The sequence below is a fragment of the Trachemys scripta genome, chromosome 9, assembly GCF_013100865.1.
Source record: "Trachemys scripta elegans isolate TJP31775 chromosome 9, CAS_Tse_1.0, whole genome shotgun sequence".
NCBI lineage: Eukaryota > Metazoa > Chordata > Testudines > Emydidae > Trachemys > Trachemys scripta.
In genome coordinates this window covers 78,270,649-78,285,579 of record NC_048306.1, presented here as the reverse complement: position 1 = coordinate 78,285,579, position 14,931 = coordinate 78,270,649, and the positions used below count along the sequence as shown (strand labels likewise).

General features: G+C 36.4%; 1 protein-coding gene and 1 long non-coding RNA gene across 17 annotated transcripts in view; one reads left to right on the top strand and one right to left on the bottom strand.

Annotated features, from left to right (window-relative positions):
• Positions 1-11,182, top strand: part of LOC117883267 — a 203,445-nt gene extending 192,263 nt beyond the window's left edge. Inside the window, exon 3 of the long non-coding RNA XR_004647223.1 lies at positions 9,807-11,182. This is a non-coding gene — a long non-coding RNA (uncharacterized LOC117883267). The remainder of the gene's footprint in view (positions 1-9,806) is intronic.
• The window catches only part of MBNL1 (muscleblind like splicing regulator 1), a 196,201-nt gene continuing 183,184 nt past the window's right edge, over positions 1,915-14,931 (bottom strand). For 11 of the 16 annotated variants that reach the window (XM_034782406.1, XM_034782419.1, XM_034782404.1 and 8 more), the window contains 4 exons: positions 12,878-12,913; positions 12,068-12,162; positions 8,521-8,595; positions 1,915-5,360 (listed from right to left, as the gene is read on the bottom strand). In XM_034782406.1, the coding sequence (XP_034638297.1) occupies positions 8,539-8,595; positions 12,068-12,162; positions 12,878-12,913 (188 nt within the window). In that variant the 3' untranslated portion in view covers positions 1,915-5,360; positions 8,521-8,538. The remainder of the gene's footprint in view (positions 5,361-8,520; positions 8,596-12,067; positions 12,163-12,877; positions 12,914-14,931) is intronic. The other 5 variants (XM_034782408.1, XM_034782415.1, XM_034782411.1 and 2 more) reach the window with 2 other exon arrangements.

Below are 14,931 nucleotides of genomic sequence, written 5' to 3'. Positions count from 1 at the left end.
GAAATTTGACAATGGGCTCTTCAATCTAGCAGACAAAGATAAAACAAGATCCAATGGCTGGCAGCTGAAGTTAGATAAATTCAGACTAGAAATAAGGCGCACATTTTCAAACAGTGAGAATTAACAACTGGAACAATGGACCAAGGTTTGTGGGGGATTCTCCATTGATGGTGATTTTTTAAAATTAGCAGGATGTGTTTTTCTAAGAGATCTGCCCTAGTTCAAACAGGAATTAATTCAGGGAAGGTCTATGGCCTGTGTTATACAGGAGGTCAGACTAGATGATCACAGTGGTCCCTTCTGGCCTTAGAACCTTTGAATCTCTTGCCTTTAGCTGCAACTTCCAAACTTAGGCATTGAGTAAACAGGAGTTTTAAAACAACATAGTTGGTAAAATAACTCACCTTTCACACAGTTTCAAATGCCAGCATATGTGAGAGACAAGGTGGGTGAGGGCCTATCTTTTATTGGACCAACTGCTGCTGGAGACCGAGAGACAAGCTTTTGAGTTTACACAGAGCTCTTCTTCAGGTCTGCTGACTGTGTAGGCTGAAAGCTTGTCTTTCCTACCAACAGAAGTTGGTCCAGTAAAAGATATTACCTCATGCACCCTGTGACTCTGATATCCTGGAACTAACATGAATATAACATTGCATAGCACAGGTTGGACGGCTAACAAACAGAATGGGGGATAAAGGGGGAGGCAGAGAATGGAATCCTGCAAATAGATTTTACACATGGATCCTCAATGATATTCCACATGGGAGTGGAAATCTCTGTTTGTGAATCTATTTGCAAGATGGAGCCCTGTTGGACAATGGCCAGACCACATCCCAAAGTGATACATGACCAGATTCGGATGAGGGTTTCTGCAGTTAAGATGGAGGTGTAGCAGCTAAGCTAAGTGTGGTGATAATTCCGCGGGCAATGGCCACATTCTGCTTGACTGTAGCCAGTCCTATTAGCCCCCGTTCCCAGGTGCCAAAAAGTCACATAATTAAAAAACAAACCAAATTAATTAAAAATGAGTTTGGAAGGTCCCACAGGGGTACAGTTAGGATTTGCCCTTATGTGGGTAACTGGCAAGACATTGTTGGTATTTTTCTTGGGGGCACCAGTGCTCTATAATACCATCAATTTGTAATTAGAATTTCCCATGGGGTGTGCTACTCAAAAATGATTGTCATGATATGGCTTCATGTCTCCAATGTATACAACACTGAATGGACAAAATCCTCAACAATTTAATACTTTGCCTCCCTGAATAAATATAATTCTCAGGAAGCAGAAATAACCTTCTTTAGGGAAATAATCTACTTTTAATATTTTGCTTTTATGAAGCGCCTGTGAACTGAAGCTACACAAATAAGGTGTAAATAAGCTACACAAATAAGGTGTACATTTTGAACCATGAGGGTAATTCACTATTGGAACTTCTGAATTACGGATTCTCCATCACTGGAATTCTTTGATCTAGACTGGATATCTTTCTTAAATATATGCTATAACTCCACCAGACGTTATGAGCTTTTTGCAGAACTTACTGGGTAAGGATCTCTGGCCTGTGTTATGCAGAAAGTTAGATCAGATGATCAAAACAGTATCTCCTGGCTTTAAAATCTATGAATCTATGAAGTCAGGAACTCAGAAAATGAATGTTCAGTAATGCATGGACAGGTCTGTAAAGGATTGCAAATGTCTAATTTGGATATAATACACTGTTTCATGGTCTGTATTGCATATGTAATATGATGTACACTGTAAAATAAAAATATGAGAGCAGACAGAATCTTTTTCATTTAAATAATCCCCCTTGGACATAAATGTGTGAATCCATTAAAAATGCACACAAAACAAAACAAATGTAATTTTTAATCTGAAATAGAAAAATATAATTAAGAAAGAGAAGTTTTATTAGGGCAATTTCACTTTATTTTTCCATACAGCAAGGTCAACTATAGCAGTAATAATAAAATAAGCATGGAAACAAATTGCAGCCCAGGACAGAGTACATAATTTGCAGCAACTACAAGCAAAAAGTAAGTCTGTGATTACATAATAGTAAAACCAAGCACATCTGTCCTTTCAGCAGATGAAAGTTGCAGGGTTGCAAGTAAGTGCAACATTATTAATTAATCAGTGTGAATATTGAATATTCCAGATAAAATAATGGTCTAATCATTTTTATTTCCAGCTTTGGCTTATGTAATTACATGGTTTCTTGAGTGCTTTTCATTCAAATGGTAACATTTGATAGGTTTTTGTTTTTCACCTGCTAAAAGAACAGGACCATTACAATAAAAAATAATCACATAACTACAGCTACAGTGTGCTGTTTGGTTTGCCTGTTCATGATTTAATTTTTGTGAAAGTCAATATCTGTTTTGAAGATTTTTGTTTTGTGAACAATAAACCACTGAAATTGTCAGAAACGGCTTTGAATAGAATATATCCTTAATATAGTTGTTGGTTGTTTTTTTTGTTTTTTATTTTTTTTTGTTTTTTATTTTTTTTGTTTTGTTTTTGATACTTTAAACATGCAGTAGTTTTTGAATAATGTACGGAATATTTAATCCATGATTTCACCTTGATGGTTTGAAGTACCTGCTTTTTTTTTAATTTTTTTTTTTTAAAGTAATGATTTTCAGGCAGATTTGAACCAGTGGAGCTTTTGTCAGTCATGAGATCTTGGAAGGATGGCATATCTTTCCAGCTGAAAAAATCCTGGCAAACTACAAGCTGTCCACATAAAGCAAAGCAACTTTTTTGAAGGGGTATGGAGTGCTAACTCTGTGCCACTTTTGCAAGCAATTTTGTTCAGCCTGTCATTTTATTCGCCTTAACAAAACTCCTTGTAATTATAGACATTTTTATTCAAAATAAGATCTTACTATTATACAGGTTTCTCTCTTTTTTGACTATATACAGAAGTGCAAAAAGTCAACCTTCTCTCTATACGTTCCCACATGCTAAACTGCAGCATAATCAACCCTCAAGAGTTTGCACACACGCTTTAATTCTTGTTACGTAAACTTTGAGTATTTGGATTATCAACAAAAAGTCCCTTGATCTATTGATTATGCAGCTTATTTATAACAAGGCCTGATATTCAGGGATTTCAAAAAATATTTAAACAATATTTTAACATTTGAAATGGATACAGTAGAAAATAAATTTTATTCTAATATCTAGGAACTAGATTTTCTTATAATAACTAATTACAAACAAAATAAATCATCAAAATATTATTCAATTGTCTGCCAGGATTGTTGCGATAGCAACAACTGAACTTCTTACTTAGCAATGATTATATAATTATAAGATATCCATATAAAAGATCTTTGTTCTTTTAATGAAAACTAGACAAGAACTAACAATGACTGACGTTCTTACATTGTAATATTAAATCAGTAAAATATAAATCATTTAGTTAACAATAATACAAATACTCATGACACTACATGTAAATTCAAAACTGAATATGTTATGAAGAAAAAAACCTACTTTTTAATTTTTTTATTTTTTTTTGTATTTTGAAAAAGTCATCAGTATAGTCTAATAAAACAAAATTCTATAAACTGAAATGGTATTCAACTGGTAATAGAAAATGAAAATGATCTAATAAATGTAAGAAATAAAAACTACATTTTAACAAGAAAAATAAGTAATATTCTGTAATGTAAGTAACTACAATAACATGTGAAGTCATCTATACTTTCTTAACACGATTGAAATTACATTGGTATGGGTTTTAACCCGTAATGTAATAATCTAAGGCTTTAATAGATGTACAGTACAATCAGTAAAATCAACACATCATTCTTATACTAGAAAGCATCTCTCTCAAGCATAAAAACTTGCAGTAAACTTGGAAGTATGGAAAGTTCTATAACTGAACTCACACTTCTTCCACTCCATGCTATACTACCAGTGACCTGGCCCCCACTTCAGCAGTTTGCTGAACAGAGCAAAAATATCCTTTACTAACTGCAACATCCAAACCACAAAAAGGAATTCCTTTGGATGAATCCATTCTTAAAAACTTGAATGCACATCTATTTTTTTATTATTATTATTTTGTAAAGGCTTTCTAAGGCTATAAGCAGTTAATCTGAACCAAAAAAAAAAAAAAAAAAAAAATCACAAAACTCACCCAGGTATTTAACCCACCCAATTCTATGCTAATTAACATCTCAGTTTTTTCATATTTTGGTTTATCATGCATCTGATGTCAGTGCTTCTTTCTTCTTTGTTTAGAGTCACTATTTTGAAGTGTGACTTTGATGAAACATTTAAGCAAAAGTGAAATTCATCTCTGCAAAGCATTTATAGTCTTTTGACTTTTGACAGAGGCTATAAATAGAAGCAAAATAAGTTCCTCAAACATTTTTGTTACTGTGTCTCAGAAATGGCTTTTCCCTTTTGTATATTGAGTTATTTAGTATAATATGCATAAATTTTACACTACAATGCCTTAAAATAGTTTATATATATTTATATGTCCAGTATGTGTTACGTTAATCTGTACTGATAGTTGGTTTTTCTGTTGTCTACTTTTATTATAGGTTGAATCGGCCATTTCTGAGACAGCTTTGGTTTTGAAACAGAATGGTGCCTTTGACTGAATAGTACTAACAAAATAAGCAAAAATGTGGCTCTGAAAATAACACTGCAGAAATAATACTCTAATTTGATGTACAGTCTATGGCACTTCATGAGAATCCTTAACAACATAGTACTTAAAGCCATTGATGTGCTTTAAAATATACACAGTTGTGGTTTTGCTTGGCACATTCATCTCTGTCAGATACCTCTCTTACCACTTCTTACAATCTATTACATTAAAAATATTACTCTTAAACAAAAATTACTGTGCATGCACGCTCTCATCTATAATGGCAATTTTAAATACAAGGTGCACCTTTGTTATTTGTAAACCTTGAAAGAAATAAACTTACTTTAAAAAATTATATCTTGGTCTACAGACGTACCAATACATAATAGATTTATGATTACATCATAGTCTGTCTTTTCAAGATGACATATATGATTATGTAGGAAATAGACTATGTATGCATATTTAAATATATAGGCATACCTCTGTGCTAGAAAAGATAGACAATGTTGTAGATTTAGACAATAAGATCACCTCAGCACAAATATCAATTAAATGTACAAAGTATATAGGCAACAGTGTGCAGTGGATTTCCAAGTTGTCGTTTCATCTTGTTAACATGCAGTATGTGGATGTCTTACTGCTGAGGGAATTTTTGTGTGTGGCTTGACGGTATATACATTATGGCTAATGCTCGTGTCCTTTTCTCTATCCAAGCACACTGTCCTTTTCTCTTTAGTATGATCTAGAAAGGGAAGCAGGCAGAAAGAAAATGAATTTAGCATTTTCATTCATTTCCTTAAAGCAATCTCAACATGAGGCGAATCTGTCATTGAAGTCAAGAGGAATTTTGCTTACAAAAAGGCTACAGGATTGTCCCTCAAATAATTTCTTCACAGAAAAGTTTTACTTTGCAGACATATTAGACATAATATACATATTGACCATGTATAATAAAATTGTATCCTGTTGCTCTTGAACAGTGGTTCTCAAACTTTTGCCTTGGTGACCCCTTTCACACAGCAAGCCTTTGAGTGCAACCCCCCCTTCCAAATTAAAAACACATTTTTTATATTTAACTCTATTATAAATGCTGGAGGAGAAGCGTGGTTTGGGGGTGCAGGCTGACGGCTCGTTTGAGAACCCCATCTCTTGTATTTTATAGCCTCCTCTACCTAGTAAAATCTTAGGATTAACAGTATACCACTCACTTACTGGCTTTGTGTTAGGGGCCATGTTCCTGGTCTCACTGGAGTATACGGAGTCAGTAGACGGTATTCCCATTGACTTTGTTGGGACCAAGATTTTTGGGTAACATTTTCAAAAGTGCCTAAGCAACTTAGGAGCCAAAGTCCCAGTGACTTTTAATGAGACATAAACACTTAAGTGCCTGTCGTTTTGAAAACAGAATTTAGGCCATTAAGGGATTAAAATCCATTGAAATCACTGGGAGTTAGGTGCCTGAGGCTTTGGGCCTAAGTCACTTAGGTGCTTTTGAAAATTTGAAAAAAATGGCCTAACAGAATAATAAGGAACTTGTATGATTCCATATATTAAATCAATAGTACATTCTCACCTTAATAAAGCATTCCGTTTTGGCACATCATTTCATTAAGGACATAGCAGAAATAGAAAAGGCCCAGAGAATGGCAATAAAAGTAGAAACTGAGAAAGGGGAGGTGGTGTTTTATATCAGGAGAAATTAAATAGATGATATAATTGGGTGAGGAGACAAGTAAGGGGAGAGGAATAACTGGAAGTAGTTTTTAAATGCAATAATAAATTAACCTGTGGAAGTCACTGTTGTAGGATAATGCTAAGGCAAATAGCTTAGTGTGAATTTTTTAAAAAAGGACTGGACTATGACTACAATAATATCTGAAATCACTCCAGCTAGGATAAAAGTTACAAGGGGTATCAATCCTTTTCCTTCAGGATTGATCATCAACTAGTGTCAAGAATAAATTTTCTCCTCTGCTGAAGAAAGATTACAATGAAGGGGCTATGCAAATCATTGATAAAAATGGCAACTAGGTACCTAAATACCACAGAGGCCATAGTGAATGATAAGTTATTTACAGCTCGAACCTGACTAGTAGACAGTACCTCTGTAGTGGGATGGGCGTGGGAGTGAAGAGCTATATTTACTTGCTGCAGCTATTAAGTTAGCCTAGTGTAGTTGGATAAGATACTATATCAGACAGAAACAAAAAAGAACAGCCCAAATCATAAATTTAAACTAGAATTTCATCATAGAAAGATCGGGGGGGGGGGGAGAATCGCTACAGGTAAAGTCAAGTAAAAGTCTTTCTTTGTGAAGAAAGGTTAAATTATAAAGATCTGAAACATAATATCTAGGACTGTAGTTCAAGCCAAACATATGCAAGTAGAAATTGAGCTTGTATTCTCAGCATGACTTCTCTCTACTATGTAACCTATTTCACAAAAATACCACACATAATTTATCATAATTTGGCAACCTGCACTCAAGAGAAGCCACAGGCTGAGTTAGGCTGATGATTAAATTCTCATTCTCAATTACAGAGTCTGGCTTAGCAGACACTGCAATTTAATAGGTCTTTCTAAAGCAACTCTCAGTAAAGAGACTTGTCCCAAATATGGCCCACGGGGCGTAAGAGATAGTGGTGCCTCTGTCCAGTCTCAAACAAAACCTAAATTCTCATTTAATAAACTCTGGTTTTATTAATGAGAGTTCATTCCAAAATAATACTATATGAGCCCCATTCTAAGCTTGACTGGTCCCAGGGTTACTTTCCCTAGCAGGGCAGCAAGATGGCACTAGAATGAGATGGCAGCATTCTCCAGTTACTTTACCCTGTTAGAAGGTGTTGGAACCTTACAGGGAGCTGCAGGTCAATTATTGCTAAATCACTGGGGTAGACTTGGCTTATCAGACTCCACCTCCTTATACCTGCCATAGTGAGTCAACAGTAATTAACATGACACTTCCTGCTCCTGCAGGTTTCCAATTCCAGTTAATAAAGTGGGGGGTATTAGAGCAAATACTGGTGCCCCATCACAGTGAGTGTCAGTGCTAACAACCTGGGGCCTCCCCTCCCCAAAAGGCCTTTCATGTACTTGGGGTATGAACAGCATTAATTTAAAGTTGATAACTGCTGTATCTTTTGGAGGGGACAAACACAGGGCAGATAAAAAGAAAGTGAGTTTGCTACATCCTGAGCCCCCTGAAAATGGGAGGCTGATGTTTTAAGAAGCAGATCACATAATTAAAGGTGAAATGCAGAAGGCTGGAAGCAAGATTCTCAACATCACTTAAGCCTAATGGTTGAGGAATGGTCTCCTCACCGTTCAACATTATGAAAAGAGTCTCTGCACAAACTCCAAATATGCTAGCAGAAAGGGTTGGGTTGCAGGTGAGATAGGGAAGAGATTATTGATTCCACCACCACGTACATCACCTGCAAAAGCAGAGTGGTGGGAACTCTGGTAAGTATTGTAAATTACAGGCTACTGAGTAGCTGCTGTACAGAATCTGTGAGATCTGTTTCTGGGAAGAGGGGAGTTCAGCTTTCTGCCTGTTTGACCCTTGGCCTCTGCTGAAAGTGTCAGCAAAGGTGATTGTTAATGCCAGATGTGGCAGCCTTGTGATTTTGTTGACTAGGGTAGATTGAAATCACCAATTCATTTCACACACACACACTTGTCAGTTTCTGTAATATTTTTTAAAAATCATTTCTATATGAATACTGTGACTGACATGTGCCAGAAGTTGAGTAATGTCAAAGAAACCCATATCAATTCTTTCATAACATTTTTCCATAACTTTTATTTTTTTAAAATCCAATATGTCCCTGAAAATGCCAAGTTATACACATACACAAAGAGAGTATGAAAACTATGCAAGCAATACATTGTAAACTTACTGTTTGATGACAAAATGTCTACATCTGTGTAACATACTTGTGGCTAGTCAGATGTTCGGCAGATATTATGGGTATCTATAGGTAAAAATGTAAACAATGAATAACATGTGCAACGAATCAACCAAGAGAGAAAACATTTTATTAAAGAACATAACAACGGTTCAGAAAAGTGGGGATCAGCTGTGAGGTGGTGGACTTTATACTATAAGTTAAAGTAAACTGAAGTGCTAAAGTAGCAACTTAAAACTGAAAAACATTGTGGTAAGTACTGTTTGACCAATGTAAATAAGTATTATTGTTTGTTTAGAAAGTAAGAGAAGTTAAAATCTACAAAAGTTCATGCAGTGCAGTAATTGAGAAGAGCCCTTTTTGTTGGCCTACACAAAGTTTTGTGATTTGGGTATTTCATTTGAAACAATAAACTCTACAGTTAAACAACTTCAGCTAAATTTTGCACAGTGATCATTAACTTTGGGTGTCTCCATTTTTGGGTGCCAAACTTAAGATACCTTGTACGCTGTTTTCACAGAGGGTGAAGACCCACAGTTGAGCTGAGCTGAATCTCCTCCCCTATAAAAGTGTGGTACAAAGTGTCAAAGTTTGGCACCAAAAAAGGAAGGCACCCCAAACTAGTGAACAAGTCTCAAAATGTTGGCCTTTGTCAATAGAATCTGCAATGGCTCCTAAAGTTTATCAACTCATTTTCCATAGTATTTTTTTAAAATTAAAACCACAAGATAATATTTAGAAGTAGCAAAGAAGCACACAAGTCAACCATCTCTCTGGAGCCCGATCCTGCAAGCCTCCAATGGGTGGCACATAGATTGAAGTCAGTGAGAGTGCATATACACAGGCCTTGCAGAATAGGGCCATCAATGAGGGAAAACAGTATTGTGTTTTCATCGAATTACAAATGTTAAAGGAATTGTACATAAACTTTCATCACAAACAGGACTGGGAAGTGGAAAGACGCATTTATGTATAGAAAAACAAGCCCTGCAATATGATGTGATACTGATTTTTTCAAGATTAACAGCTATTTACAGTCATACAAGTTATATTTCCCATCAGCTAATAAGTTTGATACATAAACCTGCAAAAGAAAGGGAGGGTGGAAATATTTCTCTAAAACAAATTCAATGTTTTTAGCGGTTTTTTTTTTTTTCCACCTCTAATGCCCTCTCTTTACCTGTCATCTTTATACAGTTTTACAGCATTGCCAACTTGCACAGAAATGTGCTCCAAGCATAATGAAGCTTCTCATACCATTTTGTCTACTGCTGCAGGAGAAGATGTTGCACCCAACTGTGTAGAAGCATCAGGGATAGTGCTGTCGAAACATACCAAGGACCTTCAACACCAGTCAATGAAGATGAAGGGCCAGATCTTAAGACCTTCCGCATGCATGCGCATTGCATTGTGTGGCATTAAACAATTTCAGCATTGCTTACATACTATATACATATATTAATTATATATGTATATATTGAGGTTTGGCTGCAATACTTTACTGAAGTGTGTTATGAGGGTCCAGGGAGGATATGCATGAAATGGTCAGATTGTGCAACAGAAAGTTTCCCTACAATCTCTTTGGGCAAATGCGTGGTACCTCACATAGAGAACAGGCATTTTGTGGTTTTGCTCACGCCAGCAATTCTTAGGGGTATGCAGGCTATACAATCAAAATTATTTGAATTGTGCAGTAAATGACTCATGCTGTTAAGATATGTCTGACATACAGTAGATTTATTTGGCTGACACTTATTTGCAAGAATGATAACTTCTCCATGAGTATTCCTAGATATTAAATTATTCTTATTCTGGGCTAAATCTGTGAGAGACTTAGCTACTCACCGAAAAACAAAATTAAGTCTTTTTTTCCTCTAGCAAAAAGAGGTATGTGGTAAGAAATTACATTCAGCTTCTGTGAAAACCGACCAGATTATTGTTTGGGTTTTTTAAATATCTAAATAACACAAGGGAATCTGATGTGCACACCTATAAATCATTATACCAGTGTGATTTTTCAGGTATGATGGCTAAAATGCCAATTACTGCATATGCCACCAAAGAGTTTACAGTTGGCTTAGCAAAAAAGGTGGGGCATAGCAAGCAACAGGATACTCCAGGGCAAATACTAAGGCTCGGGGCCTGACCCCGTAAGCGGCTCAGAGCTCTCAACTCTCAATGAAAAATGTACAGCACTCAACACTTTGCAGGAACAGGTTCCTGATTTCTAGAACTAGCATCCTATTTTACAAGTGCAGTTGCCTGCAGGTGCAACAGATTTCAGGCACAAGTACTACTGTCCAGAGCTCCGACTACCTGATTGGATTTTTAAAAAGTGCTCAGAGTTTAATTGAAGCAGAGTTAGGTCAAAGTTAAGCACTTTTGAAAATCCTGGCCTTAAATACTAGCATTTACTTCTGCAATTAATTGTGAATGCAAAACATCCCCCACAAAATTGGAAACTGAGTTAAGGACATTTTGAAAAACAAACAAAAACACCGTAAAGGCATTTGTGGCCTCCCAGTGAATTGATTGAGAGCACTACTTGCATTTTAGCACAGAATTTGGTGCTATTTTTTTTAGCACAATGATAATGTGCCTGAATTCTAAATTTGCAGTATGACTTATAAAATTTATTTCTGGATAGATTTAAATAAAAGAGAAAGGAAATGGTCTTTAGAATGTTTTTATTCTTTACATTTAATGTTCCAACTATGTTAAAAATTCAGTTGTTTTATACTACATCAATGTATTGAGCTAAAACACTAGGCCAAATTCCATCCTCATTTATGTAAGTGCAGTTTCCATTGGAGTAAATGGGAGATGCACCCATGTAAATGTGGCCCACAACATTTATCTTTATAGCGTTGTTTGTGGCAGTGCAAGGAGAAGTTTAACTTCCGGTTTAGCTTGTTAAGCATTTATTTTCATCCTTATTTTATGCATCAACATTCATGGTGGTAGTTTAGAAAGAGTTTAGTCAAGTTTATAATGGCCATTCAGTTAGTTAAAGTTTGTCCATTATAAAATTAATGAGGCCTCTCCTAACTAATTCACAAGTTGAGACAAAGATTTACAAGTGTGCCTCTGGGTGGCGTAAGCACAAATGTTTTTGTTTTGTTTTTTGAAGAGATTCAGAACATGTCCAGACTCTTAAATTCCTGATCCTGTAATCCCTCCACGCACAGCTCCCACTGGCTTTGACCAGAGTTTTGCATGCAAAAGAACTGCAGGCTTTATGTGCACAGAAAAATTGGATTCTGTGTACTATGCCTGTCTCTTTAGATCTATGAAAAGATAAATAAGCTACATGGCCTATGAAATGTCAAGACTGCATCAGAAAGTCTCATGTAAAATATTTTTAGCATCAGAAAAGGAGCTGTAGCACCTTCTGAGCCTGGACAAAAGCTAACTAAGCTATGCTACAGCTCTTAGAGAGAATGTGTAGGCCAACAAGAAGTAAAATCAGAACCCCCATGCTCAGGAAAAGCACCAATTTCAAGTTGTTTTTAAGGAACAAAGCTGTAAATTAGCAAACCTGGTTGGCTGTGGCTGTTGCAGCGAAGGGGACACTTGTGGCAGATGTTGTTGCTGCAGACACAGTGGCTGGCGTAGCACCGTGCACCATGGGAACTTTCGGAAGGAAAATCATATAAGCCAACATACAGAAGAGTGTAGCAGTATGGGAACCATGGCAACATGTGATAGAATAATTGAGCATGGTATTTATCATAGCAATAAGCCATGTGACGAGACATCATTGCCAGCGAGTGACATGCAATCACAGTGCAAAGCAGGACAACATTCCAGGGAGAAGGGGAGAAAGGGAAATGAAAGAGGAAAAAAAGGGAAAAATGCTTGTTACCATCAAATCAAGAAAATCAACAAACAAGTTCAATTGTTTCAATATGAAATCAATCAAAGTATTTTAAAATGTCCTTATGTTTACATTTTTATGTCTAAACAAAAACACAAACAAGAAAATCCAACCCAAGTATCTACCACACAAAAATTAATCAGTTTGAATGAAAGTATATTTTATATTACTATAGTAAGATACAGTATGTTACTTAATACAAGATAGTTTCTAAACACAAACTCATAGTCCAATCAAAATCCACCAAGGAAAAATGTGCAATTCAGAACACTACTATCCAACTTCTAGGTGTCCATGTCAATTAAATAAAACAACTGCATTTAATTGACAGGTGTTAGTGCAGAGGGTGTGATGGGGGTGGGGGGAATGGATTGGCACAAGAGCTGTAAGTTAAAACCTAGCAGTGGATTTTGAGGGTCTGTGAGCTGCACCACAGGTTTAAGATAATCAAGAAACAAAGCTGGCACCTACCAACACTTGTAGCGGGTGTCATGCACAATATTGAGCCTGCCCATCATGCATTGCAACAGGAAGGTGGATTTGAAAAGGGAAAAGAATTAAAACAACCCATCACACGTGTAATTAGAAAATTTCATTTGAACAAAGAAGAAAAATTGTTATTATGGGAACAGTGGCATGTAACTGTCAGCACAATCAAATCATACAATAGCACAGTGATCAATTAGAACTAGTCTTAAGTGAAGAAAAAAGCTGATTGAACTGTGTGCTGGTACATTTTGTTTGCCTTTATTTCTATATAGCTTCATTTGTCTATAAAATATTACTAGAAAAGGTCTAGAGGCTTATTTCAAAATTCGGTTTTAATCTCATTCATTTTTTATCTTTTTGACAAACTTCGTTAGCATAAAAATAAATGTATATTTCTTTTAATCTATATTTTATTAAGATTAGAGGAAATGATCAAACATGTTATTTATCTTGAACACTCTCAGGGTAAGCCAGCACCCAAAATTATGTTAATCCTAGCACTAAGATTATATGGAGATATGCAGGATAATAAAGAATGAAGGAGTGGGATTGTTTCACCCGTTCTCCAATCCATATGCACAGGGGATCCTCCACACTGAGTTCTCCCTGCCTAAACCCGTCAGTCTCTGATGCTGCTGAGGAGAGTGCGCAGGTTGAGAGTTGGAGCAGGCTAAGGGAAACGTTCTCTTTTCTGCAGTTGTCCCAGGAAGAGATGGGGCCAGAGACAGTTGTGGGGGGCCTGCCAGGGGCCAGAGCTGGTGTGGAAGGACAGGGAATCTGTGCAGATGGCCCTGCCCCCCAGCAGTTCTTCTGAGTATCCACCACATTTGTAGCAGGCCAGCGGAATATAGGGGAGAAGGACTACATGAGGGGATGGATCCTCATGGAGTTTCCACTCAGGGCTACCTTGTGTGGGTTTTCCCATAGGAAGGGATGGTTCGAACCATGGTTAGTCTTGTGTCCTTTATTCCTCTAACCCCTCTAGAGGAATCTCATGTGTCTTGGTACTGCATAGGTGTTAGGACTAGGATTGTATGAAGAAATGGTTTCTCAGTTCACTGGCAGTTCCAAAAAATAAAAAAATAATTCATCTTGGGTCCAATGACATGTTTTGTTTGAAATGAAGCATTTTATTTTGATTTTGAACTTTTAAACAAACATTTTGTTTTTTTCTTTTTTAACAACTGGAACAATTTGCAAATGTTTTGGTCAACCCGAATCTGCATTTTTTGCTAAATTTTTGCCCAGCTGTAGTAAGGGCAGTGGTAATTTTGCATACAGTATTATTTACAATATGTAGACACTGTGGGGTAAGCTGAAGATGAAGTGTCAGCTTTAACTCTGATTTTCCTCACATTATTTATTTTGTATTTTAAATACAGGATAAAAAGTGCAGGTCTCCCACATAGCCCCCAGCACAAGCTAAGCATACTTGACCGGCACTGTTTCTACACTGAAGAACACACCTTTACTGACCATATGTTGTTGGGTCTGTGGGCCCATTGACCATAGTAGAACATCAATAGTACTTAGATAATTGTTCAGTTGAGAGAGAATCTTGTAGCCTGTCACTCTCTTTGTGCTATATAAATACATCTCTACCCCGATATAACGCTGTTCTTTGGAGCCAAAAAATCGTACTGCATTATAGGTGAAACCGCGGTATATCGAACTTGATTTGATCCGCCGGAGTGCGCAGCCCCCCTCCACCCCGAAGTGCTGCTTTACCGCTTTATATCCGAATTTGTGTTATATCGGGTCGCATTATATCGGGGTAGAGGTATAATAATTAATTAATAAGAAATGAATTCTCCAAAGAGACATCAATGTCAATAGAAGCACTACATTTTTAGGCATGCCCAACTGCCAGTTTTCAAATTCCAGTACTTTGGCAATCTAATTTATTTTAGCTAGCTCCATATTGAGAAATCAGTATTTGCATGTTTTTTGTTTCTTACCTGAAGCTTAAAAATTATAGCACTATAAACAAAGGGCCCAATTCTTCATGTTCCATCATACTGAAAGTTTTTTAAAAA